Genomic DNA, 27,758 nt, shown 5'->3' with positions numbered 1-27,758 from the left:
TTCTCCATGATCCCCCCCACGCACACACACCATTGTCACTGCTCTGCCTGGGCCTGCCAAAGGTGCCAACGACACTCCACTGGTCTCCAGCGAGACCCCTGCGGCAGCCCCGCCTCGCTATTAATCTCACCCTGGGCATCGTCTTGGTCGTGCCCCCTTTCACGTCAGCCTGAGCACTCCTCTACCACCACCCACACCACACCACTGTCGACAACACCTCGCACCGCTCTGCCCAGGGCTTTCCACTCAGCCCCAGAGGTCGGCACGGACCACCCAGCGGCCCAGAGGAGACATCAGCTGATGGCCCAGCCATCCTCAACGGCTTCATCAGGCTTGAACTCAAAGGGAAACTTTGGGGGCCAGATTAGCCCTCAAGAACTAGCAAGTGGCCAGGGAGCTCTGGGAAGATGCCCTAGGGAGATGTGAACTAGCATGTGTGGGTAGATGAGAATGTCCAGTCCCTGAGAAAAACTACCTTCACCGCGCCAAGACCCGCACCCAGGGACAACGTCTGGTCCCTCCTCGGGCTCATTGGCTCAGCTCCAAGGGCCCCCCCAACTCGGCATCAAAATGGGATGGTGGTAAGCCTGGGTTTCCAGGGCCAGGTGGAATGAACTGAGAGTCCTAGTTCCGCCACGTGCTGTCTGCCAGGGCCTCAGTCACTTCACCTGAAACGGAAGCTGGTGCCTACCTTGAGAAGTTATGAGGTAACTAGCAGAGGGCCACTCCCCAGCCAGAGTCTGGCTCAGAGTTTAACTGCTCAGGCAAAGCCTTCATTGCTTTGTCTTGATTTGTTTTTCAAAGGATTCTAAGTGGAGCCTCGACTTGGGCAAAGTATCATAACCGTTGCTTCAACAAAAAAGTATCTGCAACGACTTCAAAAACTCGACAAGGCTCCCAGAAAGAAAGGTTATATCTTAAAATTTAGCTCCTTCTGGTTCTCTCTATACCCAGGACTGGCATACTCCCAGGAGTACAGGGGAAAGCGGTATTTTGGAACATACCCGAATCTAGAGTGTCCCGGTCTTCGTGTTCATTTGGTTGAACCACCAGGTTTTCCACACGCTGGAACAAATAAAGTCAGGCAGGGTTTTGACAAAAATTACTTCATGTGCCCCAATTCTGTTGATCTTTATCAACTCAGAAAAAGCCACCTCAGAAACCATCAAGGAAGACATGTTACATGTCTCATCGCACATCAACAAAACTGGCCTTGTACTTCATTCGTGTCATTCAAGAGCTACAGAAGGACCCGCCCCCCGTGGAAGCCCTCCATAGGTTCCTTTCTTCCCAGAGGCCGTCTCCCTGGCGTGCTCTTGCAGTCACACTGCTGGCAAACATCTGTAGCTACCCATCTTTAAGGAAAACCTTGTTTTGGAAAACGTATATAATCGTCTTGCATATACAACTGCAACCCAGAAAGACAGCCAGCTTTGGTCATGAAGAGCAGAGACTGAAAATTCAATAAAGCCAACTGAATTTCAAGTTATTCTGGATGTGACATCTCCCCACCGAAGGTTTGTTTTTGTTTTCGGGGTGGGGGGGAGCGGGTAAATTTGTTATTACCATGAGATCTTCACTTCTGCTTCAGCTCTGTAGAGAAGTGCAAAAAAGAAAGAGGGGCAGAGAATCATTACCTTTACATGCTCCTTTGCAGGTGATGAGCTGCTCGTCGCCGAATTCTTAATCTCTGCAAAAGGAATGATCCTCATTAGGATCTGCTGACAGGAGTGTTCATTAAAAAAAAAAAAGAAAGAAAGAAAGAAAAAGAAAAAGAAAAACCCAAAACTAGACAGCAAATACAAATGAATTGCCCCAGGGGCTGTCTGTGCGGAGCTCTCCTAGATGAGGCTTCTTAAACATCAACTCTCCACAGAATGTGTGAGAGCCCAACTGCCACACTCTGGCAATATTTGTGGGGACCAGGAGGTAAACAAGCCCAGGACCTCTTGCAGGAAATCCTGAGGAAAAAAACCCATCATTAAATCAACAAATGCCCCTGATTCAGAGGGAAGGCTGCTCACAGAATGAAGGCTCTTCAAAACAGCACAGATTCTAAGGACATGACTAGTACCTACCTGAGGATATCCCACATGTCTAGTTCCTCAAATACCACAGATTTCGTGTTTCAAAAGGGCATAATTCATTCCAGATGGGGTTCTGCCTTTCCTTGGGCATCCCTGAAAGTCTGCAACACCAGCACAACCCTCAGGCTCCCACCGCAGATGGTGCCAGGCTGAGCACGGGCAGGCCCCAGGCACACCGGGTACCCTTTCTCTGAATAAAGCTTTTCCTGGAAATATTAGTGGTCAGGATGTTCTCGGCTAAACAGGAAGGTTCATTTAAGGGGTATTTTTCTCTGGGTCTTGACTGGTTCTCTTCCCACTCTGTTGCCCGTAAACAAGAGCCACTGTTGTTGATATATAGCCACCAAAAGCAGGTTTGGGGAAAATAAGCATTGGACACTAATAGCAAGGGCAGATAATTAAGAATCTTCACCAACGATTGTATGCATATACACTACTGTGGGCCCAAGGCGTCCTCTGGCCCCCTCAGCTGCCCCGCCTGATGCCGATTCTGGGGAAGCCCCACTAGTTGACCAGCATAGTCCCCACTCCACTTTGCCAGCCCATTAACTGAAGTCACCGGAGGCTGGATTTATTCAAGCTCCTCTCATTGCCAGGCACCAAAGCTAGGAAGTTCATCCATTTTTTGCTTAGAAAAAGTGTAAGTTACTTCCCTGACAAGTCACAGTAAGGCAAGGACAGAGCAGAGAAGTCAACTTTCTCACTGTCCTGATGGGTTTTTTAAAATGTGCATAACAGAGACTTTGCATTTACTAACAAGTTAATAGATATTTATACTCCACAGTAGTTTCCTGCTCTTGAAGGCATAATCCTTATTAGCCCCATAGTTTAAAATGAAACGATAATAGCTTCAGTTTCACGTGGTCATGTCAACTGACATCAACAGGGATTAAGGACACGCGAACACTCTCAGCCTGGGCAGCTTTTGCTCGCTGGCACCCCCCCACCTACCTTTAAATGCACACCCCACACAGGGCCTCCAGGTGGCAGCAGAGTAACGTCTGCAGAACAACGCAGTCAGCACTCGGAATGCCAAAATGAACCAGCTTCACCCTTCAAAAGCCAGCTGCTCAAGGGCCAAAATTCAAAACCTAGCATAAAGCTTTCTGCCCCATTGCACAGATGCAGAAATTGATGGGAAACACCTATATAAAATATGAGGGATTTTGTTTTGAAACACACATACCCAAACCCTAAAAGTTGGCTAGGTGGGGAAAAGAACACCAAGATGGTGAAGAAAGGGAGGGTAACAAGAACCCAAGTTTCAACAGACACTTCTGCCTAGACAGCAAGAGAGTCATACACATTTTTATTTTGCTATTATAAAATATTCCTTTAAAGCTGTTCCAGACCATATGCTCTTGAATTCAGGATTCTCCGTTTCTAAAGAATTATGTACCTAGGGCGTTGATGAAAAGGAATAGCACACATTTTGTTCAAGATCGCGCTAATGCAGAAGGCCAAAGCATCTGAGAACACCCAGCTTGCAGTAACAGAAGCCGGATCACCATGGCAGTGTGTTCAGATCCCAGCTTCCTGCCATTTGGAAAATTTCACTGTTTGCACACTGTCCGCCTGCGGTTTTCCCTATCATCTACTGCATTTTTCTTTTGTTTCAGGTATAATCTAATTAATGCAACTACCACAAACTATACTAAAAGAGACAAGTGTTTATAAAATTTGTACTTCATAAGTTTAAAAATAGCTTTCAAAGTTATAAAACGTTTATGCAAACATTATTAAAAATATTTGTGACAGTGCCTAGATTCAGAATAATAATGCATCTTTAATGAAGGGACAATACACAACTACATCCTAGAGCTTTTAAGAATTTGGCACATTTGACCGCAGTTTAATCAAATTGCTCGAGGAGAGTTTCTGCTAAATGACTAGGATCCTTTTACACTCACTCTACTGTAACACCAATGGCATAGTGCAAGCAAACCACTCATTGCCATAGCAACCTCCGACAGATAATGATATCAGTAACTTCAAACTATTCTGCCTTAAAGGCCTATTAATCTTGCCTGCACAGCCCACCCAGAAGGATTATCCCCTCTAAATCCGATTTACCAAACTTAATAAACATGTTTTCTTATTGCCAAACTATAATGGAACAATAAATAATCTCTAATATTCATGTTCACCAGTGACACTGCACCAGGAAACTGGGTTTTCAAAAAACACGGTTAAGTAGCTCTAAGATTACTACCAGTGTTTGTTAAGAAACAGATTAGCCTAATAGATCTCAACTTAGTGTTAAGTCTTACCATCCCCTTTTGAAAAATGGGACCACAGAGGCTACACTTACACAAAGCAAAAGCTTACACTGAAAATACAGGATGGTCCTATTCTCCTTTAACTACCCTTTGTTGTGTCATCTGACTCCTTCCAGGAAGGAGGGGGAAAAAAAAAAAACCACCATGATCAGAGCCAGCCAGACAACTACTGCCGCTTCATTCCTGGTTCAGGTTCAGCTGTCCACAATCAAGTTCACAACAGGGTTAGATTGGCAGGGCATCATCAAAAGTACAACTGAAAAACGAGGGTCATGCTTTCAGCTCGTGCTGCCTCCTCCACAAAGGCCCAAAGGAACTGAGAGTGGTGCAGAGCCTTTGAATGGATCCTTTTCTCTCAACAGACTGAGTTCTGGGAAGGCTGGGTCCAAATTGATTTTGGCCCAACACGTGAATCCCCAGTGCCAAGTGAGTGCCTAGCATATTAAAGGCACTGAATAAATGCTTCTCTCCACCTCAATCTGGTGACCCAAAATAGCTGATGAGATGTAGTGGATCATTAGGCAAGCTCTAGGTCAGGACAGGGAAGGGAAAGTTGTTCGCTTTTTTGAAATACTAATTCAAACACTTTGAATACCAGCACTGTTTATCACAACTTCTGAACTGCCAGATTGATCAGACAGATGAATGCTTTTCCCTTTGCTTCCTCCCACCCCTCCTGCTAAGCCCCAAAACCACCCTTTCCTTTCCAATTATGCATTGGTGTTTCCCTTCTAACAACTTCGCTTTAATTTATCACGTGAATGTTTTATTCTAGTGTGTATGTCCAATTCACAAATCCCAGAGAATGAAATTGGCAAAGGGAACAAATTTGACAAACTCCCCTACTCTTAACTCAGAGACTATTTTAATACTGTGCCTCAATTACTCCATTTTTTCCTAAAAGTGGGGATACTAGTAAAAACTTATCTTTTGGACTTCCCAGAACAAATATGGACTGGGAGAAAGGATAAGGCAATTATCTGCAGAATTATCAGCATAAGCCCCATTAGTCTGTGAGCCCCAACAGTCCATTCAAGTGAACAAGCATTGTTGTGTCCCTGCTGAGCACAGGATCAGCCAGGGAGAGGACATCAAGGGGAGAGAAGAAATTTCCTGCCCTAAAGCAACTCCAAATGTGTTATTTACAATATAATTTTCTTATTTGCACTCCACATCCTTTCTAAAAGAATCTGACATCTTTTTTTAAAATACTTTAAATTACTGTGGCACTTTTTTGAGCCACAAAAAAATAATTAAGAAAATAGAAAAAGAAAACCACTGTTAATATTTTAGAATATACTTCTCTACATGCATATTTTTAACAGCTTTAAGGTATATCATACTATTTACCCATTTAAAGTGTACAATTCAATTATTTTTGACATATTCAGAGTTTTGCAATCATTAGGACAATTTGAGAACATTTTCATTACCCACAATAAGAAACCCTGTACCCATTAACACTCACTACCCATTTCTCCCCAACTGTCCCCCCATCCCAAATGCAACCATCAATCTTCATTCTGTCTTAACAGATTTATCTGTTCTGGATATTTCATATAAATGGCTTCACACAATATATGGTCTTTTGCATCAGGATTCTCTTACAATGTAATAATCTTTAAGTTTCATTCATGTTTAATCTATCAGTAGTTCATTCCTTTTGCTGGCCAAATGCCACTCCACTGTGTGGCTGGACCATGTTATGTATACCCACTCCTGACAGACATTTAGGTTGTTCCCACTTTTTGGCAGTTATGAATAATGCTGCTATGAACATCTGCACACATGTTATTATGGAGATGGAGGTTTTCATTCTGCTTATCTGTCTAGGAGTATCATTACTGGGTCATATGGTAAATACGCTTAATATGTTTTTATAATATCATTTTGGGTTTCTTTTATTTTGTTTACATCTCCAGTGTGCATTCTCCCTCTCCCCATAAAATCTCAAACAGTGAAGAACTTACTACTGTGGGAGAAAAAAGATATGCTTAGCCCAAAAATTGGGGTACAACGATCACATAAGCAGCTCTAAATCATGACATCTCACAGAGGATATGATGTAATTTCCCTGATTTACTCAACTGCTTGAATAAAATGAGGCAAGTCATACTTGAAAGATATAAACAACCTTCAATTTTGTTTTGTGAATACTTTTCTGACCCTCTGACTTCCCACTTAGATTCTATTTCAACTAAGGGGCACCTGGGTGGCTCAATCGTTAAGCGTCTGCCTTCGGCTCAGGGCGTGATCCCAGCGTTCTGGGATCAAGTCCCACATCAGGCTCCTCCGCTGGGAGCCTGCTTCTTCCTCTCCCACTCCCCCTGCTTGTGTTCCCTCTCTTGCTGGCTGACTCTCTCTGTCAAATAAATAAATAAAAATCTTTAAAAAAAAAAATTCTATTTCAACTCAGGAAAGAAACTCTTTAGCTATATTTTCAACTTAAGCTTATTTCAATNGTCAAATAAATAAATAAAAATCTTTAAAAAAAAAAATTCTATTTCAACTCAGGAAAGAAACTCTTTAGCTATATTTTCAACTTAAGCTTATTTCAATTGTATTAGACTCCTGATACAATTAGGCTCCGTTACTGCTAGTCCTTGCCTCCAGCCTCCGGATCTGACCCAGCTGGACCCAGTATCTGTATCACATCTGAACAGAGTTTGTTACATCTAGATGAGTCTGAAGAATCCGAGATTCTTTCCAGCTCAAACTAGGATTCTTCTGATAAATTGGGGAGGCAAAGAGAAGAATTTTTCTTCATGTGTGAGAAAATACCAGAATTATAATAATAAACAAAATGAGCATCATGTTAACTTGATATCCTATTTTTATCCTTGGCCCTTTGATGATGAAACTTGCTCTCTTCTTGGTCAGGAGGAGAAAGCAGATTGGCAAAGTCAGCCTCTAAAGGAAGCCCAGAAAAAGCTGAGCTGCTCTGTGAGATAAAATGAACAGTTACAAATCACGTCCCAGGGCGGGCAAGTACATTCCCTGGATATGATTTGTACTGTCTTGAAAATGCCAAAATACTTGACTTTCAGGTAAGCAATGCTGATCAAGACCTTGGATGGACACTCCATACTGGGATAAGATAAGAACTTTGCATCCAACTGAGTAACCATCCCCACAGAACAGCCTAATTGCTGGCCTGAAATCCCCAACACCTCAGGTCCCCACCATCCTGGTGTAAAGGACCTGTATCTTGATAGACACTGGAACCATATTCAACACTTCTTAAAAAAGCATTCAGTTACAGTATTTAAAAGGAAGAATTTTGGGAAGGAAATCTTGCATAGATAAAAGCCCTCTTGTTTTCCCAATAACTCACAGGAGATACTCAAGAAGGAGCGCCCCCCACCCAACTCCCTCTTCACATTTCACTCACCCAGAGTACGCAGAGAAGGGCTGCATCCTCATCTAAAGAACGTTCAAACAAAAAAATCGGCTCACCTCGTTGCTGTGACAGGAAGAGCTACGTCGTGGTATCCCAACACATGCATGATTACCACAAAATCCACCCTAGCACATGCTACAACTTGCACTTATAACGAGCTAGCACTGCTATGGTGCTTCACAGTGGCCAAGCATCGATGGTCAGATACTAGTCCAGGGGCTCTAACCGTATATTCTCGTTTAAGCCTCACTATGAAGTATTAAATGATACACCTAACGCCACCATTTTGCACAAAAGGAAACACAGCTGAATAACCTGCACAATGTTCCAAAGCCAGATCATGGCAGAGCTGAGGTTTTAGCAGAGTCTGCCTGTAGCCGGTGTGTGTCATCGAGACATGCCTGTGCCTGTGGGCCATAAATCTTGCTTGTAAAAACTTCATGAGACAGGTCAGCCATGTGGAAGAAAGCTCATTTCAAGGCAATGATTCCAATTTTGCACTTCTCCGTCACACAAATACTGGAGAGAACTCTCCACCAGCAGCACCAAGACCACCTGGCTAAGTGTTCTGTTACCTAAGGGTGGTGGATAGTCTACAGGGTGACAGGTAAGAGAATGCACCTGCCTGACCTTCTGACTGCCTGGGCAAGCTGCCTTACCTCAGACAAGTTCTGTGATCTCTCTGTGCTGCCACTTCCTCATGTATAAAATTGGGAAAATACACTCCCGACACCCAGAAATGTCCCTCTCAGGGACCACTGGCAAGCACACGCCATGATGGGCACGCATGCATGCCCAAACTCTGCTCAGCTCACAGCTGCATTCCCAGCACCTAGAACAGTACCTGACACTTCACAAATACTGAAGGGCAATTATATAAAAGTCAGCTCCTCGAGATCAGGGTTTCTCCCTTTGCCTGTTCGGTTGCTGCTATGTCACCAGTGCTTAGAACACTGCCTGTCAGCAAATGATCACTGAAACACTCACTGAATGGATAAGTCAGTGAGCCTGCAGGACTCCCACCTGCCTGCCTAGGTTGTGCCCTGTGTTTGGATCCACAGACTCTCCCACCTTTCTCACGGGGTCATGAAGAGGAAGCCTCTGTGCCCTGCGGGGAACTCCTGCTTCAGTATCACGGAAGAGGACTCTGCCCCCTGTCCTTTGTGACTACAAGTCATGCTCCCCTCCCCATTTCCTTGCTAATGAAAATGTGGAACATAATAAATGGAGAGAAACCAAAAAAAAAAAAAGGGGGGGGGAGGGACTATTAACACAGAAGTTGAGACAGCAAATCACACACAGTTTTGGTTTTGTTTTTTTAACTACTGAAGAATATACAACAAAATGGAGTCCTGTAATGGTCAATGGTATTGCGATGGTTCTGTTTGTTTTACGGCCCCAGGGACTCTAGGCAGTCATGAGCCTCCCAAAAAACATCCTAAAGTATAATGGGGTGTGGCGAGACGTGGGTGTTCTCAGTATCCATGACGACCATGAGGACTTCTACCAACACCTCCCACGCCCAGCTCCCGGGGCGAGCATCACCACTACCCTACGAATGGATGGCAAGGACCCAGGTGGTGGTGAAAAGGAAGGAAAGGTAGGAGCAGTAGAGATGAGGAAGAGCAGCATCCCCCATGTTCCTTCCCCAGACCACCTCCATGAGACGGTGTAAGAACCATTAAAGGGGGATTCTCGCGTGAACCACTTAGAGAACTATTCCATAATGTGGCACAGGAGTCATGACTGCAAGACTTAACTAGAAGCTGCAAAACATTAAATGTATTCTCAATTTCCCCAAGGAATGGAGGTCTCATAGACTGCATTTTTAACTTATTTGGTCAAAGAATCCTTATTTTTCAAAGCATCTCCCAAGATTGGGATTTTGAACAATGTTCTTCAGGAAATCCTAGAATAAGAGATCAAACAGGAGCAAAGAAAGCAAGGGATAAAAGAGTCAGTTGGCGGATGGATACTAATAATTAGCTTATTCATCTGGGCAGCTTAAAAATGAGAAGACTTTTTGGCGTAACTTCCCATCTTCTGGGAGTATGATTACAATTACGAAACTATGGAAACATAATTGGCTCACAGACAATAATGACACCATTTATCACACTAACGGGGACAGTAAAGCCCATCTCCAGGATAACGCTCTCTCTTTTTTTTTTTTTTAAAGATTTTATTTATTTATTTAACAGAGATAGAGACAGCCAGCAAGAGAGGGAACACAAGCAGGGGGAGTGGGAGAGGAAGAAGCAGGCTCACAGCAGAAGAGCCTGATGTGGGGCTCGATCCCATAACGCCGGGATCACGCCCTGAGCCGAAGGCAGACGCCTAACCGCTGTGCCACCCAGGCGCCCCAACGCTCTCATCTTTTAATCGATGGCAGTCACAGATACAAGCTTAGGGCTTCCCCCTCCACTCACTGCCCCTAGAGGAACAGAAAAATATGATCTCTTAAGAATCTTCTAGTAGGTCACAAAGGGAAAGTTCGCTTTTGGGGCTTAAAGAAGAAGGGGTATAAAGCAGACTTTGACATTCAAAATGCTTTGTTGAGTTGCCTACAGGTTTAGGAATGGACAAAAACTGAGTCGTTTCACTTTAGTTGAATACTGCCCTCTGCTGGAACCTGCAAACAGCTTCTAATGTGTCCTCCAAGAATATACAAATCAAAGAATTGCCTAGAAGGTCTATACAATACACACACTAATGATTTGAAGTTGGAGCACTTGAGTTTCTATCTTTTGCTTACTGTTTGACTTCAGGTGTATTACCTTAGCTGCTCCTAGACCCATCAAACTCAACCCATCTAAAATGGGGTACCTTTTTTGTCATGATCCTGCTTCTCGTGAGGTCTAGCCCAGTTAGAGAACACAAGGACTGGAGGAATCGCCCTCCTCCCTCAACACTGACACACCCACGTGACATCCTCCACCTTCAGGGCAGTACCGATCTGTCCCCACCTCTCCACAATTATTACACTTCTGTGGTGCAGACCTTCTTCTACATTATTTACATCAGTGCTCCCCCCACCCCCACAAATGCTGCTGACCCCTCCAAACCACTCTCCACATTCTCACAGTGACTTTTGAAAGTAATAATCTAACCTAACTTGCTTGAAACAGCTCCCACAGCTGTCAGGCTGGAGTCCCAGTTCCTTGCCTTGTGTACAAACCAGGTAATACGCCTCCCTCCCAAGGCTGTGTTACTGGGATCACACACACACGCCCCTAATCAATAGGACTACAAAATGACCTGCATCTCCCTCAATTCATCATGTGATTCAGAACTCTGCATTGTGTACATTTCCATTGTCTGGAATTTCTTTCCCTCCACTGGATCACAGCTCCAGCGTCGCCTCCTCCAGGAAGCTTTCCCTGACCACTCCACCATCACACGCCACAGATTTCTCACAGCATGGTTTGCATATGACTCCTGTTGTACTTATCATAATGCACTGGGGCAGCTTGTTTTTCTGCCCCAATCCCAACTGTTAGCCCCTTAAGGGCAAGAATTTAAACACTTATTCAGACCCTACTTTGCTCTAAATTAGTTTAAAGGTGGATTAGAAGCGAAGAAAACACACAAGTAAAAATCACAAGAAAAAAAAGCAAGGATGAGAGCTTCATAAATAAGGGTCACACAAAAACACAGTTAACAGTACCCTACACATTTGCAGGCCAGAAACTTAGCACCAAGTTTTTGTGTGTTTTTGTCAACCAGCTCCAAGTAAAACACCGTGTAAGTTACAGTTAGAGCCCTAAAAGCACGCCAAATGTTCAGGAGAAGGCAGCACTTCTGACGTGAAACCAGAAAGAGGTTTCTCCTACAGGTCTTTAGGAGAAAGCATAAAGCGACCCACTGCCTCCTTCGGGAGGCAGGACCCGCCACCGCTCCCTCAGAGCCACCAGCACATCATCTACAGAACACAGGCGTGAGGGCAACCCCACAGGGGCCCAAGCAGGTCCAGATCAAACAGCAAACCCAGCTGCTGAGCTTAACCCAGGAGTGTGCACAGGAGGGATGGGCCACACAGACTTCCAACAACTTGCTACAAATCTTCCTTATCCAAGACTACTTTTTAACAAACATGGGGGCCAAGAGTTTAAGATTTTACTACCTGTTGTATTTCAACAACTCGTTTATGTTGCCAAATACATGCAGAATCACAACGGTCTTGTCCTATCTTTTCCCACTAACCCCAGCATCCAGCATGGGGGTTTCTCAGCCCTCTCAGACTACTGTCCCTTTACAGATAGTTCACGATGTCCCTCCACTCTCCTGAAACTGAATAATGTAACCATACCTTAATATGTATAACCTTATCCTCACACGTAATTTCAAAAAATAAAAAATATTCTAAAATATAAAGGAAAAGGAAATAATTGATAATCAGATAATATGGATTTCAATATATAAAACGTTTGCCCTAACTACCTTATAAGACATAATGACAAAGTCAGACTCCTACAATTACTAAGACTTGGGATAAAAATGAAAAACAAAACATGAAATCAGAATCTGTTCAAGAAGTCAGAACTATTTAAGAATAAAGGTAAGAATGCTCCCCAGAATCAAAACTTGTGTCTATCATGAAGACTTGTGAACGATCAGACCTATGTGTATATGGAAAAGGGGAAAAAAACGTGAAATGAAGTAGACGGCATGCCCAGATAAACTGCCACATTGGAGAAAATAAAGAAGAGTACAGGATTCCTGCAGATGAACTGGGTGTTATAAACACTGAGGGATCAATAATGCATTATTTTTTTAAAGATTTTTTTAAATTTACTTACTTGTCAGAGAGAGTGCACAAGCAGGGAGAACGGCAGGCAGAGGGAGAAGCAGATTCCCCGCTGAGCAGGGAGCCTGACGCGGGACTCGCTCCCAGAACCCCAGGATCCTGACCTGAGCCAAAGGCAGACCCTTAACTGACTGAGCCCCCCAGGCATCCCTCAATAATGCATTATTAAGAATATGCCTCTTGCTGTGGACTCCCACAAGTAGGTATGTTCACTCAGTCTCCGAAGCCCCATGAGGACCGTCAACAACTGTGCAGGACAACCTGGCCTGGGTATGACTGTCTGCACCCTGAGGGACGTCCAGCACCCTCTGCCTTCAGCCCTGCATGCCAGAGGTCATCTCTGTATCTCATGGCAACAACACCTACACAATCTCCATTCCCTTCAAGACTGACTAGCCCAGGGCAGAGCAGGGCTCCACAAAGGTGGAGCTGAGGGACCACAGGCCGATGAAGGACAGCCTGGAAGGAACACAGCAAATGTGAACGTGAGGAGCATACTCTTAAGTCGGGAGAGTACCCTTAAGAGCCGGATGGTGGGGGGAGCTGGCGCAGGGCCTGGCCAAGAACACTCAGTAAATGCTAACTGAATAAAAAGTGGAAACAGTTTACATTGTTCCACACTGTCAGAGGAGCCAGGGTCCCTGTGTCCTACATCCCTGATCCTGTCTGTGAGTCCCCTGGTCCCTGCTGTGCTTCACTACCCACTTCAACCACCAGCAAACGTGTCAGTCCTGAGCACCTTCCCGGTTCCTCAGTGTAGGGAAGGAGCCTGTGTACCTTCTTCACCTTCCGCAGCACTGGACGGCATGTCTCGTCTTTCCTCCGGCCTGGCTTCTTGATCTTCTAGAGCCTAAGAAGGAAAAAAAAAAATCAGTGAAAACAGTCAGAGGCTTCAGATACGTGACAAGGAGATGGAAATCACAAACGTGGGTCTGGGAGCTGAGACAGGCCAGACAGTCTGGGGAGGTCTGGAAAGACAGGGCGGGTAAAGCTGCCCGGAGGACATTCAGAACCAAAGAGGGAACAGAAGAACAGAAAATCTTGAAACTGTAAAGAAGAGTCACTGTTTATGCAGGTGCCCATCCTGAGCAACCCCTACCCATGCCGTAAGACACAGGGATCTGTGGGGGGGGGCAGGACCCCCATCACAGGGAGGACCCAGAACGAGCGTGGGCCTTGCTCTGCAAGCCAGCAAGCTGCCCTGGCTGAGACCAAGCTGAGGGCCTCAGAGACAGAGTGCCCTCCTGGAGCTCTCTGCATTTTCTTTTCAAATGGTTACTGCACGGCCAGTGAACTATGAAGAGCCACAGAATTATATACTGATGTGCCAAACGGTGAAACAGCCCAAGACGGCATCCACACATGTTCCCAAACGAACATATGGGCAAACTTGGGCAGGCAGCCATACAAACAGCCCAGCCCCTGAACCTTCATGGGCATGTTATTAATTAAACTCAGTGTATCAAGTGCCTTGCTTTTGACCATTTCAGAACAACATCCTGAGGCCAGAGTAACAACAGCAACAAAAAACAATGAAAATATCCACATTTCACCAAACCACAAAGGGCCAGGAAACAAGTGCCCACTCACCTACCCTTTGTAGCTGTTAACTCCCACCAGCCTTACTCCCAAGATGCAATATTGTCTCTTCTAGGACCCACCATGGAATTATAGGGTGGACCAGACCACATACATACTGGGAGGCACTAAGAGATGGGAGCCTGAGTGCCTAGGGTCCTTAGAGGTCTCACCACGTAGGCACAGGGCCAAACACAAGCAGCTCACGTGATGTCCTGGGGTCAGCCGTAACCCTGAAACCCTAGTCTTTTGGTGAGGGTAATTGCCAAGCTTGCCTGAAAAGGGCATCAGGGAATGCTGCTTCCTGATTACAACACAAAACTGAAACAGGAAAATACTTTTTTTTTTTTTTGGTAAATGGGGTGTATGAAAACAATTTTTATTCTTTTGAGTAAATCTGGATGCAATTGTAGGACATTTAAATTTCCAAGTTGTCTTATTAATTTTAGCCAAGTTCTAGAACTAAATTCTCAACATTCTGGTTAACAGGAAAAAGTGTTATGAGGAGAGAACTAAAACATGATTGAAAACTGTAGCTATAGCTAAGGGGACGCCTGGGTGGCTCAGTCAGTTAAGCGTCTGCCTTCGGCTCAGGTCATGATCCCGGGGTCCTGGTATCGAGTCCTGCATCGGACTCCTTGTTCAGCAGGGAGCCTGCTTCTCCCTCTGCTTGCCGTTCCCCCTGCTTGTGCTCTCTCTCTCCCCCTCTGACAAAAATATATAAAATCTAAAAAAAAAAAAAAAAAAATTGCTACCCTCCAAAACATGGTTTCCAAAATAATGAGTTTGCAGTCTGTACTCACAAGGAGTACGAGTTATTATATACTAGAATGAAGAGACACACACCTTGAGGAGAAAGGCTCTGTCCCAAAAGTATTTCCTGAAGAGTTTAATATCTGCCTCCAACAAGTGCTCGGCTGTGTGGTTCAGCGTCAGGGTCAGCGTCTCTGATGAGTGAATATACTGCAGGAAGCCTTGTTGGCTGAGCTGTACTCGGGAGAAGCCTGGGGATCGTCTGCCCTGGAAACTGAAATGTTACAAATCAAAACCCACTGGCAGCTTCGGAGACATCAACCCTAAGATCCCACCACCCTCAGAGCCCCCAGTATTACCAACCCAACTGGCAAAACAATCCATGAACACCATCTACTGACAATACGTACTTAAGATCATGTAAACAGATGCTAATAAAGCCACCGTCTTCCACCTAGAAAGATGCCAGTTGAGAAGCTATTCACATACGCTACATACTTTACAGGTATTTACAGAACTAATGAAACTAATGACTTTTAAACATAGTATTTTACCTCAATATTTCATTCTATTTTTAATTCAGAAAGATGCCTCTTGCTTTAACGGGATCACATGTGGTAGAACAAATTAGCTGGCAGCCGACAGCTTATTAGGTGATTACAGTGGAAAACAGATAGGATCTCCGGGGATCACGGTGAGGTTTGGATGTTACAAACAAGTGGGATATTCACAGCACAATGGTCCACTGTTGTAAATCATTTTATCATGCAAATTAAAACATGCACACATTTGATCTTGTTGTATGCTTGAAAATATCCATAAACAAAGAGACAATATTCCCAAACTAAATTCTTGAAAACAAACTTACTTTCTGTTCTGTTTTGGCCAGCAACAATTGCACATTTATTAGCTATACGTAGGTTTCCTGGTTAGTATAATATTCTGAATGGTTCACAAGGTGATGCAATTGGAACAGTAAAGGAGCATTAGCAGGAAAATGTTAGTGCTTCCAGACAGCAGCCCACCTCACCATGCTGTCACGTCCCCACGACTGCTCCCAGGTTCCTTACTTCACAGAGCTAGCTCTATGCCTCTTTCTTCTTCTTACATGACCCCATTTTATTAATGAATGTACACTTCACGAATATTTAATCTACTTCCAATCAAACAAATGTTATCTCCTTCATATGGAACAATCAAGAGAGATCCTTCACTCTTAAGATTTGGGGCATCTTCCCACACTCCTGATATTAATTACTAGAATCTTCTAGAAAACAACTCCCCATGCTAACATGCCACCGAAGTAAACAGACTCTGAGCCTGAGCAAAAAGATCATTATTGATTTAGAAGATGGAAGCTTCACCATATACTCAGAATTTAGCTGACAGTCTACTGCTAGTACCATTCATGAATAGATCTGTTAGCCGTGCAAACTTTTAAAGAACATATTATCTTCCAGTCCTGGAGACAGTAGAAAGGTACTAAGCCACCCAAGACAAAGTCAGCCAGGACTTTGATCTAACAATGAACCATCCACAATGACTAAGTCAAAGAAAGTAGTCCTGCCTTGGCCTTTTGGGCCAAGCAAGTGGGGTCATGTTAGAGCCAAGAAAAGGACAATTCCTTTTGAGGCACTCTTCCCTTGGTTGGTGGTCATGTGACCACAGTAGAACAAAAATAAACAGAAAGTTCTAACTTGTACTCCAATATCCATTATGTACCATAAAACCATAAATTAATTACATTGAGTTTCAGGAGCCAAACAAGAAAAACCAGTCCATCAAGACATACCATATAATAATACTCGGATGATATTTATGTAGTACTTTGTAATTTTCAAGGTACTTTCCCATTTATTTTTTAACACCTTTAAAGGAAATCACTATACATGAATCCCCTTTTCACAAGATTGACCAATCTAAACCATTCTAAGTAATAAACCACACATTCCTCATTCATTGAAAATGCTGATAATCATCACGAACACAGCAAACCTTATAGTTCTTTTGCTTTATTATTTCCTTCACATTATTTCACTAGATCCTAATAACCACATCGTATCTTGGGGTTTGTCTGTTAATGATTCAACAAAAATTTGTATTCTTTCAATGAGTGTTATAGGCTGAACCTGTATTAGAAATACTGCAGTGGGTAAACAAATACTTTCAGCCCTCAGAGGATACAGGACGGAGACCTAGGTAACAAAGGATGACTATATTTAAAATGATAAATTATGATTAATACTGTGAATTAATAATTTTAATCACCATACTGTAAATTAATCATAATCATTAAAGACCCTAACACAGATGGCTTTCTGAAGCAGTGTTATTTAAGGTGATACCTGAAAGATAAGTAGGGGTTAGGCTATTATTTCCCAACTTTTTTCTTGACTGCAGTCCCCTACGAAGCTCTTCAAGACGTTTTTTTCCCTAACTCCCCCTCCATGAAATGTTGATACCAAATATTATCTGTATATCTGCTCAGGTATAAAGTATAGAGTACCAATGGTAAACCATAAACCAACATTAGCTTGTGGTCTCGTTGTTTCCACTCTCCCGTGGTACTTGGAACACTTTATAGAAACAAATCAAGAGAGAATAAATCTATCAAGTAGCCAAACTCACTTTGTGATGTCTTCCACCAGCCTGGAGTGTCCGGCTCGTAAGGCTAAGTCTAATGGTGTGGCACCTTCTTCGTTGGGTAAAGACAAAGCCTGAGCTCCCCCAGGGAGGCCCAAGAGGAAATGAGAGAGCTTAGGTAGGCCCCATCTCATAGCCAGGTGTAGAAGAGACTCTCTGCATAAAGAAACTGAGAATAAAAACAAACGGTATTAGTTCTTTCACTTAAAAAACTTTGTCTCATATGTTTTATCTCTTATACCATAGATTTAGACATAGTAAGAAGGTCAGAACTGGAAGGAACCATTAAAAGCATCTAATCCAAACACCTTATTTTAAGTAGGCTCCACACCCAGTATGGAGCCCAATATGGGGCTTGAACTCACAACCCTGAGATCTGAAGTGAATGAGATCAAGAGTAGGACACTCAAGCGACTGAGCCACCCAGGCGCCTCCATTTTACTGCTGTGGACAGGCCGAGTGATCTGTCCCAATGTAGGTAGCCAGGAGGTGCTGGGGCCTGGCCTGCCCATTGTTGGTACAGCGCTGTTTCCACTCACTACAGCACACATGCACATCGCCTTTCACATGTGCCGTAAAGTCAGCCCCGGAAAACAAGCGCGAGGAGCACACCATCCTGCAGAAACACACCCAGCTGCCCTTGAAGGACAGGCATGCTGTTACTTCAGGAGGGCAGTCTCTCGGAGGCCACAACCATGAGGGAGTCCCTGCTTCCACTCTTCACCCTCAGAGGTGCTCCCCCCCGCCCAATGAGAAGCCAGGACAGAAATGGTTTCCCACGTCCAGAAAACCTGCGACCACGGTCATTCTCCAACTTCACGGAGGTGCTTGGGTGCATCTATTAGATTTCTGGGATTATTTCAGGGCTGGCAACCCCCCTAGTGCTTTGCTTTGACAACTCAGCCCATGCCTCTTCACATGGTCCTTGACAAAGGGCTCTTGGTTAATCCGTGTGTCCGAGTTTTCACGGTGCTGTCTGCAGCTTTTACCTTATAGAGTATATCACTGTCCAGGCTGAGGGGTTTTATTATTCTCAACACCTAACATAATACTGACCAACTGAAGTCATCCAGTATTTGTGGCATTGAAGGGCAACTATTAAAATCTCCATTCTTTGTGTATGTTCAAATTGCTTTATTTGCATACAGTTTGTACACCTGTATTTCTACTGCAATACTCAGTGCCCGGAACACAGCTGGCTCATGATAAATATTACACTGGAAATAGGGAAAAGAATAAATTTGCTTACATTAAAAAAAAAAAAAAGGTAGGCCCGTGAACTCCCCAGACATCAAGACATACCTTAAAACAACTCTTATCTTCACAAACTAAACCTGCAATTCCTAACAATCTAGATCTGTTGGAATAAGCATGTGATGAGAATGTGAATTGCATATACTCTCAGGTTAAAAAATGTTACTGGCTGCAGCTTTAATGGCAAAGATGTCTAGAGCACACTGTACTGCACTGCAGGAAAAGGGGAGGGATCCCATCCATCTTCTACCCCAATATAGTGCCCGGCACATGTATGTGTCTAAAAATGTCTGCATACAGAATGAATGCATGAATGAATATAGGACCAAGGGGGCTCTTCCCCTGATGAGTACCTATGAAAGTGAACTTTCGGGATATGACTGCAGCTGCTATTTGGAGCATTTGTCATTCTTAGTTCCACCTCTGATACCTCGACTAAAATCTGTGAACAAAAACTACTATATATTCTCAGAGTCTGGACACTGAGGACAAAAACTAACTGCTTCTTCACACAGTTGGCAGTCTGCATTAACACGACTTTACTTTTCCACTGTCTTCATTAGCATAACTTTACTACTCCAGGAAACTCTTCCCTGGGCAAATGATTCTATGTTCATCATTCCTTCAAGACCCATCAAATCTCCTGTAAAAGCATCAGCAGCACCAATCTTTATAATCTTTATTATACCATGACCCCTGTCCAATCCTAATCCAACTCCCTGCCTTGCCCAGGACCACTCTTCTGCATTAGAAGACCACCATTAAACCAACCTTCAGGTACTCAGTAAACTCCAACCCTGCCCTCCCCCTGCAAGAGGCCACCGAGGCCCCACGGAGGCAGTTTCCCTAACCACGCTAGGCAGTTAGCTCAGCTTTGTCTCACCCACAGACTGTGGGGATGCTATTTGGGGAGCCAGCATCCCACAACACTCTAATTTGAAACAAACAGAAGAAAATACCCACTGAACAAATGCGGAAGAAAACTGCTTAGTTCACATTTTTAGTGGTTTATATTATTTCTTTATCCAGATCAAGAACGTGAAGTCTTATATTTCAAACATGTAAATAAGCCCTCACAGTGAAATACCACCAACTTCACCGTGCATTTGCTCCATCACCTGTCTGTGTGACACAGCACAGACCCCCTGCCCCCTGTCAGATGACATCTGAAATGCCAAAACATCTAAACACACAGCAGGGCACACCTGCCAGATAGCTGCATAATACGCCTGATATCTTCAAACGGCTATTGAAGAACTTATCTTTATTTTACCCTTTAAGTTTTTGACCTTTAAACTCATTTTATTAGAAGGTAGGGTTTTCATGCTTAACAGATTCCCAACAAGGCATGCTTGAGAACATTTCCTTTTTTTTTTTTTTTTCCTTCTTAAATAATAACGAGGAGGAGACTGGTTAGGATCAGGTAACAAAAAAAACACAAATTCACAAGTACACTCCCCAACATGTATGTCAGCATGAGATCATGACCAGCCACCCTCGAACGGAATTTCTAAGTCACAGATCCCAATCTCAATCTGCTAAGAAATACTGCATGGTTCTATGGGATACAATTTTCTTCCAAGAAAAAGACCAAAACCTTTTGCATTTCCTTTTAAAATGAAACTATTGGTAAAGGCAAGTATGAGGTCAACCATTTAAATGGAACTCCTTACACTGCCTGGGGCAGTACCCCACATATCCTTGACCCTGGGGAGGAGTTCACTCTATTCAACCTGATTGACAGTGTGGGTGGCAGGAGAAGTTGCTTCCTCCTCTGGAATACTTTCTAGGCCTGTTCTGCTAGTCCAGCTCCCCAATTCCTCCTAGATCTCACATCTAGTTCACAGGGCAGAACAGCAAACTTGCGGGAAAGAACGGGTCACTGCTGAAACGGTTCCTCTCTCCCTCTCTCCCTCCCTCCCTCCCTCCCAATCTATCCACTTTCTGGGAAGGTGGGAAGGCAGGGGAGACAGGATCTTCTGATGTGTGAAGAAAACAAGTAAGAAGCTGACCAAGATGTTTCAAGAGAGAGCTTTCTCATTCAGTATGAAAGTTCAGAGCCCAGAATCAGGCAAACAGCCTGAAAGAGGAAACACCATGACATATATAAATAATTCTGCTTGTTACAGAGTTTCAGATTCTTAACAGCGGTCAGGAAAACAAGCTGTGAAAAGGGGTTATACAATCTGGCAGAAGTGGGGGGGGGTGTTTAAAATATATTTTTAACCAAATAAATATGTCTCTTCCTGTGTAGCCAGCCTGTGTAGCCAGGAGTTATGTGAACTAATGTTACTAAAACAGAATTACTTGTAATTGTTCTAATGGCAAACATTAGCAGGTATGACTTGTCACATCCCAGGAGCAACATCACCCAGACACAAAGAAGAAGTAAGTAGGCTGGGCCATTCAATCAGCATTTCCCATCACGGCACAGAGGGAGGCTCATCTGACCCAGACAGGGAAGGAGGCTCAAAGCCCATGCCTCTCGTTCTGCCACATCTCAGTTTCTGTGCCCAGAAAGTAAGGCAGTTGCATCAAAGACCCAAGGTCCTGAGAGTATTCATCCCAGCCCTGACCTACTGAGGATCAAGCATCCATGAAATACAGCACCCATGAAGGGACCTCCCAGAGCGCTTAACACAGGAGCTGAAACAGCTGCTAAAGGAAAGTGATTTTATATATTGTTCAGTCCAAATTTGGGACCACCATCGCTTCACAAGGTCTAGAGATAGCAGAAGATTGAAAAATAAATTATCAAGCCCTCAGGAACTCACAGTCACTACTACAGGAAATGTAAATCAGCAGAAACGCTTTGGAAAACACAATGCCGTCATCGAATAAATTTGAAGAAACTGGAGTCTTCACTGACTGAGCATTTCCATTCCCACATATAAACCCTAGTGAACACATGCTTTGTATGCAGCAGCAAACGTACATAAAAATGTAATATTGTCCAAAAACAGAAGTGATCTCACCATCCACCAATGACAGAATAACCTGCAGTATAATCACGCTAGTGTCCTAACAACAATAAAAACCACAGACTAACATAGGAAAAAAAAAAAAAACTAAGAAATACAATGTCGTTGCGGAAAAGTCACAAAAGAGTGCACAGAATATGTTCTGATTAATATGAAATTTTACAAAGTGAACAACTACGGCATACTATTTAAGAACACATAGGTAGTAGAACTTTAAGGAAAAGCAAGGAAAAGGTTATTCTACACGTTCGGGTCATTTCTCTGGGACAAAGAGGAGACCATGAATGGAGGAGACTGTAGCTACTTCTGGGGTCCAATGGTGACCACAGGTCTCCCCCCCTCCGCGAAACACACACAGGAAGCTGCGTTTAAGGCTCTCCCCAGGACAATTAAAACAGAATTTCCAGGGGTGGGACCCAAGCCTTAATTTTTTCTAAAGATTCCCAAGTGACTTTAATACAATGCCAGGGTTAAGATCTGCTACTTTCTCTAAGTAAGTGGTTAACAAAATAACCTATCTATGCTTCCTTTTTATACCACTGTCTTCCCTATCATCTCTTAAGATCTATTAGCTAAAAACTCCACCAATGAATAACAAAAAAAAGTCTGTGACTTTCACAAGTTATTTTTCATCTACAATACTTGCTCCAAACCAAGATATATCCTTAAACACTGAAAGCAAAATATTAAAGATAAATGTGATAGGGACATAATCTAGAAGCAAATGCTTTTAAATGCAGTTTAATTCAGGAGTACTTCGACTTTGTAGGATTTACTAATGTTTCACAACACCTGAGTGGAGCCACTGAAACGTATTCAACACTGTAAGTTTATGAACAAAATATATTTAACTCACATACATCCAAATCATTGAAGTAAGTTGTACTTTCGTTTCCAAACCATACACATATTTATGGCGGTCTCAGTTTTTGCATCTAAGTCATTCAGTAGACAAACACTAAATGAAACTAGTACTATATGCCCCTGTGGATGCCAAGAGGGACATGGTCCCTTGTCTTTGAACACCATACTGCCAGCCCACTTTCATTTGGAATGAATATCTGGCCTGTGAAACCACTGTGTGATGAGTTACGGCTCTAGTCATAGACACGAGGACCATGAATAGAAATAAGTATTGGACTTACAACCTCCCTCATGTATCACAACTTGAAAATTTACACATTTAAACAATGCCAAAGTGATGAGCAAGAAGTGAAGAGAATGAAAAAAATATTGCCAAAAATTTTACGGAGCGCAGAAGGGAGTATGTGTCACATACAATCTCCTATTTTCTCAGGACTCTCAATGAAATGGGAGGAGAGATCATGTATTATGGCATCTTTCATTTAAGTGGTCTAATCAGGGCTTTGGTGTATATAAAAAAAAAAAAAATCACCCCTCCACCCAGAAGATCAGAGGTTGTTGAGTCCAGAAAAGGAACTGCAAATATCAACAAGTTCATAGGAAAGATAGGGAAACAGAACACCCGAAGGAGCACAATACCAACATGGCAGGCATGGCTGGGTGGTAAAGCCAAAGGGAGAGGAAGAGAAGTGTAACGAGCCTAAGGGTGGGTTTTAGCTTCTTGAAATGTCTTTTCTGCATCAGGCATATTTGAGACACTCAGCTTACAACCCTCACTGCCAGTCTGGGAAAACATCAATCACACAGCTTCATTCCATAAAATTCACATTGCAATACACTGTGCTGGAATGCATTTTATGGAGTTTGCATCTCTTATAGGTTGGTTATACTTTACCTTGCGGAACTAGTACTGTATCAATTGAAATATTAAAAAGTCCTTATGAGAACTCAAAGATGGCAATCCAGTTTCTGGCCTTCACTATCCGGGGACATGTCCAGACTGAACGATACAATGTGAGCATTAATAGAATATATTAAGAATCCAGACACAGGGGCGCCTGGGTGGCACAGCAGTTAAGCGTCTGCCTTCGGCTCAGGGCATGATCCCGGCGTTATGGGATCGAGCCCCACATCAGGCTCCTCCACCATGAGCCTGCTTCTTCCTCTCCCACTCCCCCTGCTTGTGTTCCCTCTCTCGCTGGCTGTCTCCATCTCTGTTAAATAAATAAAATCTTTAAAAAAAAAAAAAAAGAAAGAAAGAAAAATTTAGAAAAAAAAAAAAAAAAGAATCCAGACACAATACCATACAGTGCAAAGGCAAACAGACAAAAGAGTTGAAAGATGTGGATTCTCACACTTACAGAAACGCAGCTGTGGAAAGACCACTTAATTCTCAAATTTTAAGGTGCTTGATCTGGAAAAGAAGAGTGTTATCTTCCCAGCTTAATACCCAGGAGTGTCAGGGGGACGTAATGAAAATACCATATGAGACAAGGTTGTCAAGAACGATGAAAGCCAGTATTGGGGGGACTTCTCATTAACAAACATTTGTCTGATGTTCTCCGTACAAAAAGTACAACTGTCACTAAATAGAGACATGATATACTCCAAAACGGTTTTCCTCTGGTTGTAATTTAAAAGCATAATTAAAGGCAACCAGCTGTCTGCTTAGGAGGAACTATAACTGCATCTGTGTAAGATACCAGATGTCCCATTGAGACAAATGTGCTACAGCCTCACAACCTGGGCAGTAGGCAGTCATTAGGCACCATAAGCAACAATTACGTCATACCTACTTTCCAGTCTGTGCGCTAGATTTTTTAAAATCATTTGTTAATATTCCTTCAAGCTCTGGTTCGTGCTTGCATTTATTCATTCATTAGATGTCTGCTGACAGCCTACTATGCACTGAGCATTCTTTCCCCTCATACCACAGGGGAGCCTGTGGAATTGCCACGCCTCCCAACTGACCCTAAAGGAACCCTGTTTTGTTGGGAGACAAATGAAAATACACTGCAGTCTAATTTTTTTTTAAGATTTTATTTATTTATTTAACAGAGCACAAGTAGGCAGAGCGGCAGGCAGAGGGAGAAGCAGGCTCCCTGCTAAGCAAGGAGCTTGATGCAGGGCTTGATTCCAGGAACCTGGGATCATGACCTGAGCCAAAGGCAGATACTTCACAGACTGAGCCACCCAGGCACCCCACGGTCTAATTTTATTATTGACAAACAGAACAAGTGTAGACTCCTCATATCTTGGCAATGGCACTGAGAGTCTGAACTGAACCTTGATCAGAAAACCGACTTCTCATCTATAGCTGGGCAGGATCCACTCACTGCCCTTACAGTGGAAGCCAGAGCCCCATGTCCAAACTGCTAGACTGAGAAATATTCAACCCCATGGGTATGAGTTACAACTCCAGTAAGTCTCATCCCATCCTTCAGCACGAGGGGGACACCCAGCAAGGGATATTCTGGTGAGCACAGAAGAGATGGGATAAAGCAAACAGGAAGTAGGTGTTGAAGGTGCTCCCTACCTGGGATGCGATTTGAGGGTGGGGAGGTTGAATAAAGTTCACTGGAAGTCCAGATGGGCAGCTGTCACATATGAATGAAAGCAAAGAAATGAACCACCACAACCACCTTTTTATTTCATTCTTATTAGGTGCCAATGACCGTAAGGACTTTATATTCCTTGTGTCCATCTAACATTTATCAAGCAACTTACACGTATTATCTTATTTGATCCTGACAGCCATTGCACAAGGTAAGGCCTATAATTATTCCCATTTCATGATTATCCCCATTTCATAGGTGCAGAAACTGAGCCTTGACACCATCGTGCAATTGTCCAAGGTCACTCAGGTACCACATGGAGCATCAGGGATCTGAACCCAGATTGTTCACCTCCAACTCAAATTCTTACAGGCAAAGATGGCAAAAACAAAGAAGGGCAGTAAAGACAGAGCTTGAGTAAGTCAACAAAATGAGAGAGGAAACCGAGCAGAAGGAAGCCAGCCACACCAATTCTAAGGGCCCAGGCTCACCGGACTCTGCACATGTCAGCCTGATAAGTCACCCCACACACACACACCCCACTGTCTTATGACAAACCTGCAAAATAAAGGCTGCAACAGCTACAAATGTAGGACACAGAAAGCAGCTATGTGAGAATTATCATGAACTAGAACCTAGGGAGGATTACAAAAAACTGGGGGTGGGGACGTTCTACCTATGTCGGCTCATGTTCATATAAGGGTCCACGTTTTAAAGAGTCAAGACAAAGCCTTTTACAGTTCATTGGCTCCCACAGAGCAGAGCACTGCCAAAGGATCCGGGATGGTCATTTCCCCAAGAACATCCCATCCCTTCTGTCCGCCTCACTGCCCACCTCCTTCCCAAGCTCTCCCACCTATCTCTTCAACCATCAGCCTTTTAACCTGCAAGCACAGGTAGTTTTTTTTTTTTGTTTTTGTTTTTTTTTTTTAATTTTATTTTATTATATTGTGTTAATCACCATACAGTACATCCCCAGATTCCGATGTAAAGTTTGATGCTTCATTAGTTGCGTATAACACCCAGTGCACCATGCAATACGTGCCCTCCCTACTACCCATCACCAGGCTATCCCCTTCCCCCACCCCCTCCCCTCTGAAGTCCTCAGTTTGCCTCTCACAGTCCATAGTCTCTCATGTTTCATTCCCCCCTCTGATTACCCCCCTTTTCTTTATCCCTTTCTTCCCCTACCGATCCTCCTAGTTCTTATGTTCCATAGATGAGAGAAATCATATGATAATTGTCTTTCTCTGCTTGACTTATTTCACTTAGCATTATCTCCTCCAGTGCCGTCCATGTTGCAGCAAATGTTGAGAATTCGTTCTTTCTGATAGCTGAGTAATATTCCATTGTATATATGGACCACAGCTTCTTAATCCAGTCATCTGTTGAAGGGCATCTCGGCTCCTTCCATGATTTGGCTATTGTGGACAATGCAGCTATGAACATTGGGGTGCATATGGCCCTTCTCTTTACTACGTCTGTATCTTTGGGGTAAACACCCAGTAGTGCAATGGCTGGGTCATAGGGTAGTTCAATTTTTAACTTTTTAAGGGACCTCCACACTGTTTTCCAGAGTGGCTGTACCAACTTGCATTCCCACCAACAATGTAGGAGGGATCCCCTTTCTCCACATCCTCTCCAACAATTGTTGTTTCTTGCCTTGTCTATCTTTGCCATTCTAACTGGCGTAAGGTGGTATCTCAGTGTGGTTTTGATTTGAATTTCCCTGATGGCTAATGATTTTGAACATTTTTTCATGTGTCTGTTAGCCATTTGTATGTCTTCATTGGAAAAGTGTCTGTTCATATCTTCTGCCCATTTTATGATTTGTTTATTTGTTTCTCGTGTATTGAGTTTGAGAAGTTCTTTGTAGATCTTGGATACCAGTCCTTTATCTGTGGTGTCCTTTGCAAATATATTCTCCCATTCCGTGGGCTGTCTCTTAGTTTTTTTGACTGTTTCCTTGGCTGTGCAGAAGCTCTTTATCCTGATAAAGTCCCATAAGTTCATTTTATCTTTTATTTCTCTTGCCTTTGGAGATGTGTCGTGAAAAAGGTTGCTCTGGCCGATGTCATAGAAGTTGTTGCCTATGTTCTCCTCTAGAATTTTGATGGATTCCTGTCTCACATTGAGGTCTTTCATCCATTTGGAGTTTATTTTTGTGTATGGTGTGAGAGAGTGGTCAAGTTTCATTCTTTTGCATGTAGCTGTCCAATTTTCCCAGCACCATTTATTGAAGAGACTGTCTTTTTTCCACCGGATGTTTTTTCCTGCTTTATCAAAGATTAGTTGCCCAAAGAGCCGAGGGTCCATTTCTGGGTTCTCTATTCTGTTCCATTGGTCGATGTGTCTGTTTTTGTGCCAGTACCATGCTGTCTTTGTGATCACAGCTTTGTAGTACAGCTCGAAATCCGGCATTGTGATGCCCCCAGCTTTGTTTTTCCTTTTCAACAGTTCCTTGGAGATTCGGGGCCTTTTCTGGTTCCATACAAATTTAAGGACTATTTGTTCCAGTTCTTTGAAAAATGTCCTCGGTATTTTGATCGGGATAGCA

The 27,758-nt window shown here is 43.4% G+C and overlaps 1 protein-coding gene across 4 annotated transcripts in view; it reads right to left on the bottom strand.

The window, feature by feature from the left end:
* The window catches only part of ARHGEF28 (Rho guanine nucleotide exchange factor 28), a 314,186-nt gene that overhangs the window by 135,219 nt on the left and 151,209 nt on the right, over positions 1-27,758 (bottom strand). For all 4 annotated transcript variants that reach the window (XR_004624098.1, XM_034656360.1, XM_034656358.1 and 1 more), the window contains 5 exons: positions 17,533-17,716; positions 14,998-15,178; positions 13,351-13,423; positions 1,638-1,690; positions 1,005-1,065 (listed from right to left, as the gene is read on the bottom strand). Coding sequence is in view for 3 of the 4 variants with exons in the window: in XM_034656360.1 (XP_034512251.1) it covers positions 1,005-1,065; positions 1,638-1,690; positions 13,351-13,423; positions 14,998-15,178; positions 17,533-17,716 (552 nt within the window). In the remaining variant the exon portion in view is untranslated. The remainder of the gene's footprint in view (positions 1-1,004; positions 1,066-1,637; positions 1,691-13,350; positions 13,424-14,997; positions 15,179-17,532; positions 17,717-27,758) is intronic.

Source organism: Ailuropoda melanoleuca, chromosome 3 (assembly GCF_002007445.2).
Source record: "Ailuropoda melanoleuca isolate Jingjing chromosome 3, ASM200744v2, whole genome shotgun sequence".
Taxonomy (NCBI): Eukaryota; Metazoa; Chordata; class Mammalia; order Carnivora; family Ursidae; genus Ailuropoda; species Ailuropoda melanoleuca.
The sequence above is the reverse complement of the archived record's forward strand: the minus strand, read 5'-3'. Positions and strand labels throughout refer to the sequence as shown.